The 5,777-nt window shown below is 36.4% G+C and overlaps 1 protein-coding gene across 6 annotated transcripts; it reads left to right on the forward strand.

Moving 5' to 3' along the window:
* The first annotated feature begins 568 nt into the window (after positions 1 to 568).
* LOC109216592 (serine racemase) lies at positions 569 to 5,518 on the forward strand. 6 transcript variants are annotated; one of them, XM_019380758.1, is made up of 8 exons: positions 569 to 681; positions 1,722 to 1,861; positions 2,439 to 2,648; positions 2,795 to 2,881; positions 2,969 to 3,199; positions 4,102 to 4,175; positions 4,285 to 4,471; positions 5,105 to 5,518. In XM_019380758.1, the coding sequence occupies exons 3-8, from the start codon at positions 2,473 to 2,475 to the stop codon at positions 5,349 to 5,351; spliced, it is 1,002 nt and encodes a 333-aa protein (XP_019236303.1). In that variant the 5' UTR covers positions 569 to 681; positions 1,722 to 1,861; positions 2,439 to 2,472; the 3' UTR covers positions 5,352 to 5,518. The 6 variants fall into 6 exon arrangements, with proteins under 6 accessions (XP_019236303.1, XP_019236307.1, XP_019236304.1 ...); XM_019380762.1 differs by having other exon boundaries at positions 1,722 to 1,842; XM_019380761.1 differs by lacking the exon at positions 569 to 681 and adding an exon at positions 705 to 764.
* The last annotated feature ends 259 nt before the right edge of the window (positions 5,519 to 5,777 follow it).

The following is a 5,777-nucleotide window of genomic DNA, read 5'->3' on the forward strand; positions in this document are numbered from 1 at the left end:
CATCGAAACTAAAAATTTAAAAAAAAAAACTTAGATATGCATAAATTAAATAAAGATATTTATAAATTATGTTAAAAAGAACACAATATTTTTAAACTTCTTCAACTTTTCAGAAATCAAAGAGATAATTGATTAAGAAATACATATCAATTTTACATATATAGATTAATTCCCTTATAGATATGGGGACAATTGTATCCATTCATGAAAAACTTGTAACATGTATAGTGTTGAAGGTAAAAGAATCGCAACCATAAGTCATTGAAAATGCTTAATATTCTGATTTTATTTAATTTTTACAAATTATATATATACATACAAGGATTTATTTAATATTCTGATTTTTTATAATGCTCGCGCGAAGCGCGGACGAATACACTAGTGACAAATAATTTGAGACAACTATTTTTACTGATTTCTCTTAAGCAGGAAGCTGATAATTGGTCATTTATTATTACATAATTTTGTGAATTATCCAATAACATAAAGCATAAAAGAATTTGTGCATTTCGGACATGATAATTAACAATTTATTACACTATTTACGAATAGTTATTTTGCAAATAGCATAAAACATTGGGTAATTTAAATTGCAATTTCTTAGTTGTATTTCAGAATTATAGACCATTTCTGTATTTTGTCATCTTTTTGGCTGCTGAGTATCTCTCAGCTTCAGTGACTGTAAGTTCTTACCACCTATAAACGTTATTTCTTTCCCTGTTATTATTCTTTCTATTTTCATCATCTTTTATCTACTAATAGTGGTACTTTATTGCAATTAATTTTGTTAAATTTACTGTATTGGGTGTAATAGTTATCTGAAATAAAGTCTGTTTTTCATGGACCCAAGTGGTTTCTTGAATTTTTTCAGCTAACTTTAAAGGGAAACTCATCTTAATTATGGCTTGCCTGATAATTGGTGATATTTTACTGTTTCAGTTTAGTTCCTGGTTTTGTTGTTTATATCTGTAAAGTTATCCTTTTTATTGTTATTTGTTTGATAAAGAAGACAATAGCTTATTTAAATAAGCTTGTTTGGCTTAGTGGGTTAGTTGTATTTGTATCTTGTTTGTTGGTGCTGGAAAAATTGGTAATTTCATAGGTAGGTTTGGAATTTTGAGTGAGTCGGGGTGAAGCCACAAGTCATGTTCAAGATTTAATATATATATGTGTGAAAAGTAAATTTTGACCTTTAGCATTGCTATGTAACAAACATCCACTATAAAAGCCACGTTTTTATGGAATCAATTTTCATGCTATGTTATAATATATGTTCTCTATAACAGCACTTCGCTATAATAGCCGAAAAAGTCCGGAACAAATGTGGCTGTTATAGAGAGGTTTGACTGTATAATTTTTCGACGAATGTTGTTAAACTGACCACCCTCGGGATAGGTAGCTACGCCCTTGGGTTTAGAGTGGTCTTGTGCCTACTGCCTTAAAAGAGAAAGGACAGTATTAGGATGAAATGGGTCCTAATAGAGCGGAATGGATAAATATGAGAGTGATGCCAACTAGTTGGGAATTGAGGCCTAGTTGGTTGATTGATTAATATATATATATAGTCTGAGCTGAAGATCATTCATCTCCATTGACCGTAACGCAGGTCTGCCATGGGATGATCTGCATTGAAGAACTTGTTTTAAAAGACTGATAGATCTGAATGATGTTCATTGAAATCTTGAAATCCTTTGTGATACTGAGTATCCTGTGTTTCACAGGAAAATAAGGTAGCCGAGTTCACGAAACTTGTTATGTGACAAGATACAGTTTTTTATATTGGAAGCATAATGGATGGAAGTCCTTCAGGGTATTCGACCGGAGGCGCACCTATGTGTTAAAGTGAGCGGCACTGGACCCCGTAAGCTTCGGCAGAAATCTTGTATTACGTATATGCATATACCTTGAAAAAGGTTAATTTAAAGCACTTGGCACCCTGAACACTAAAAGCCTTTAGGGGACACTTTAGGGGACACTGGTTGAGCAAAATTTGTGCCTCCGTCGCGTAAAAATCCTGGGTCTGCCTCTATACTCGACACACTTTATTCACTATATACTTTGACTGTAACAACCCCTTGTGTGCATCATTGTATTTTGGGTCAAAACTAACTTTGAGATCCTTGATTAAAAAGAATATGTATTTATGCGATACCTTTGGATTTTATTGTTGTTTAACTCCTTTAGGAAAACATAAAAAACCATGCAAATATGGCTTTCAAGAGAAAATACACACATTATGATACCATGTATCTACGCCATCTTCTAAGGAGGCTATGCATGATACTATTCTTATGTTATCTTCTCGTGGTCAACTGATTATATATTTCTGGTCTCAGATCTTCAGGATAGACTTGAGGCTTGAGAGATTCCCACCTCGTTAGTCATTTCTTTTCTTTTATCTTCCCTGGATTGACTTGAGAAATTCCACATGTTTTCAGCTTCGTGAGTGTTGGTCGTCCATAGAACTTGTCGATGGAATCAAATAGCCCAACATCTAGTGATGATTATGCGGCTGATATCTCGTCCATCAGGCAAGCTCAAGAACGCATCGAGCCCTTTGTGCACAAAACTCCAGTCCTCACCTCAGAAACTTTAAATTCTATTGCTGGAAGAAAGCTCTACTTTAAATGTGAATGCTTTCAGAAGGGGTGAGAAGCTCTTTAACGATGTAGAATTAAAGGATTTGTCTTCAAGTAGTTTTTCTGCGATGTGTGTTATTAGTGAACTGAAATTTCTTCTATTTTGACTTCTAAAAGTTCTAATTAAGGGTTATTGGTTTGTGCAATTTTGTCAGTGGTGCTTTTAAATTCCGAGGGGCGTGCAATGCTATTTATTCACTTGATGATAATCAGGCCGAAAAAGGAGTTGTAACTGATAGCAGGTTTGCTTAAAGCTTTCTGGTTTCTGTGGTTTACTATCGTTGTCTATTTTTCTGGATAGAAAGTGATTTGCTTCCTGTCGAATTTAGTGGAAATCATGCTGCAGCTCTTGCTTTGGCTGCAAAACTACGTGGTATCCCTGCATATATAGTTATACCAAAAAATGCTCCGAAATGCAAAGTTGAGAATGTCAAACGTTACGGTGGTCAGGTTATCTGGAGTGAGCCGTCAATGCAGTCCCGAGAGGATACTGCAAACAAGGTGTTGCAAGATACTGGTGCTGTTCTTATTCATCCCTATAATGATGGGCGCATCATAAGGTAACATTGTTTTTCTTTATCATTTACTAATAGATGATATTTTGTTCCAGTCTGCCGTCTTGTTTAAAATCCCAGCAGCGACAAAAAGATAGTAGGTGATTATAGTTTCTTCCTCCAAAATATGGGGATATGGTTGGTTTATATTTGAGTATAGTCTCAAAATACTTTAGTAGTCGAAGAAGATTGCTCTAGTAGTTGAGGAAGATTACTCTAGTAGTTGAGAAAGGTTGATTTAGTAGTTGTTGCATTAGGAGTGCAAAACTTTTCCGAGTTCGATGTTGACGGCCTAGTTGTGGTGAGGGACGCCCTTTGTGGGAAGACTTTTGTGCAAATAATTCAACCGCTGCTAATGTGATTCAATCTCTACTGAGGTAATCCAATCTCTACGAAGGTAATCCAATCTCTATTCTAGTAATTCAATATCTACTCTAGTAGTTTACTGATAAACCTTGGCGGGTAGAGTTCTCCGATACTTGTGATGGCAGGAGGTAGTAGGTACCTGGTGCAATATTCGAGATATGCGCAAGCTAGCCCAAACACCACCATTTTCATTAAAAGAAAGTTGCCATTATTTGTTTCCGAACTCTGGAACTAATATCCAAACTGAAGCAACATGAACCTGGTCAGCTATCTTGACTTGTTAGTCTTCTAGTTAACCTTCAACAAAAGATTGTAAGATTCTTAGATCATTAATTTCAGTTTTAGGCGGGAAAACTGAAGAGTATAAAAAAACATTTTCTGCGAAGGACATCTAAAAGTAAGAGGATTAGAGATTTCACGAATCAGTTTGAGAAGAAAAATTGCTCAGCCAGTTGCTACAGGAAATGGTGTTAATTCTAACCTCTCAAACTCATATCAAAAGAATTTCCATTTTGCTGAAATGTTTTTTCTGGTCTTTACAGTGGGCAGGGTACAATATCACTGGAATTTCTGGAACAGGCTCAAGATATTGACACTTTAATAGTCCCAATTAGTGGTAAATCAACCTTTTTTTTTCATGAGTAAATCAACCCTTTTAAGACATCATAAGTCGTTTGCTTGAGATTTTAATTTGTATCAACCTTATTTTCTGGTTTGGAATGAAGGAGGTGGTCTAATATCAGGAGTCGCGTTGGCCGCGAAGGCCATTAATCCTGCCATTCGCATTTTGGCTGCTGAACCAATGGGAGCTGATGATGCTTTCCAGTCGAAGATCAATGGTAGGATCACTAAGTTATCTGAAGTCAACACTATTGCTGATGGGCTTCGAGCTTTTCTCGGAGATCTCACATGGTAAATTCTTAGAGCTCCTTCTACTCTAAACTACTGTGTGCCAATTGGCATTTTTCGTGGTCAAAGTCACAAGGTTTGTTGGTGGAAAGATCGGCATAAATCAATATTTAGAGGTCATGCTATATTTTTGGTTCACGTTTGGTGTATCTAGCTGTGATTTTGCTCTATTGAGCCGAGGGTCTTTCAGAAACAGCATCTCTATCTTCACAAGGTAGGGGTAAGGAGTGCGTACCTATTACCCTCCCAGGACCCCACTTGTGGGAATATACTGAGTATGTTGTTGTTGTTGTTGTTTGGTGTATCTACGGTAGACAACAACAAGCGCCATAAGTGGTAGATTGCACTTATTTCAACAAGCGCCATAACTGCATACCTATTACACTATAGTAGGTGTAATCTATTCTTTCATTAAAGAAGCCTATTTCTCCCTTTGCCCCTTTTAGTGTCGGCCAAGCGCCATAAGGCTTTATTCATTTAATAATTTTGTTTATCAAGCTCCATAAGGCTGCCTACAATAGACCCTTTGTGGTCTAGCCCTTCCTCGGACCCACCGCATAGCGAGAGCTTAGTGTACTGGGCTGCCCTTTGTTTATCAAATGATCTCTGGCATTTACCTTTAACATCAAATTACAGGCCTATTGTCCGCGATCTCGTGGATGATGTCATAGTTGTTGATGATAAAGAGATAATACAAGCTATGAAACTTTGTTATGAGATTCTAAAGGTTGCGGTAGAGCCAAGTGGAGCTATTGGCCTTGCAGCTGTTCTTTCTGATGGTTTCCAAAAAAATCCAGCCTATAGTGAATGCAGTCATATTGGCATTGTAATTTCTGGAGGCAATGTTGATCTTGGTGTTCTTTGGAATTCGCTCGAGAAATAAGAAACTCCATATTCAAAGTATTCATGTATTGTGCGGATTCATCGTAAATTGATTAGTTTTATGCTGTCAGCCTACTGCAACTATGTTTTTTATCCGGACTTATGACTGATAATGTGAGCAAGCTCCATACATGTGCAGTAATAGCAATAGTTGTGAGTTGGAAATTACTGAAAATGAGCTATCTAACATGCAGCGATGGAAGAAGCCGAAGTGAATTCATAATTTAAATTTGGTAGTTCGGCTTTTAAAGTTTTTAGTACGAAAATCATTGTACTTTTAAAATTATGGTTCCAGATAGGGGTGTACATGGACCGGGTTGGTTCGGTTTTTATCAAAATCAAACCAAACCAACTATATCGGTTTGGATTGGTTCGGTTTTGTCGGGTTTTTCGAGTTTTCGGGTTTTTTTTTACTTACATAATATTT

Source organism: Nicotiana attenuata, unplaced genomic scaffold (genome assembly GCF_001879085.1).
Source record: "Nicotiana attenuata strain UT unplaced genomic scaffold, NIATTr2, whole genome shotgun sequence".
Classification (NCBI taxonomy): Eukaryota; Viridiplantae; Streptophyta; class Magnoliopsida; order Solanales; family Solanaceae; genus Nicotiana; species Nicotiana attenuata.

Excerpts from the sequence above, each read along its gene's own strand:
- LOC109216592 (XM_019380758.1), top strand. The coding sequence starts at position 2,473 with ATGGAATCAAATAGCCCAACATCTAGTGATGATTATGCGGCTGATATC. Across the intron at positions 2,882-2,968 it reads GGAGTTGTAACTGATAGCAG|TGGAAATCATGCTGCAGCTC; the intron begins GTTTGCTTAAAG and ends TGTCGAATTTAG. Across the intron at positions 3,200-4,101 it reads AATGATGGGCGCATCATAAG|TGGGCAGGGTACAATATCAC; the intron begins GTAACATTGTTT and ends TGGTCTTTACAG.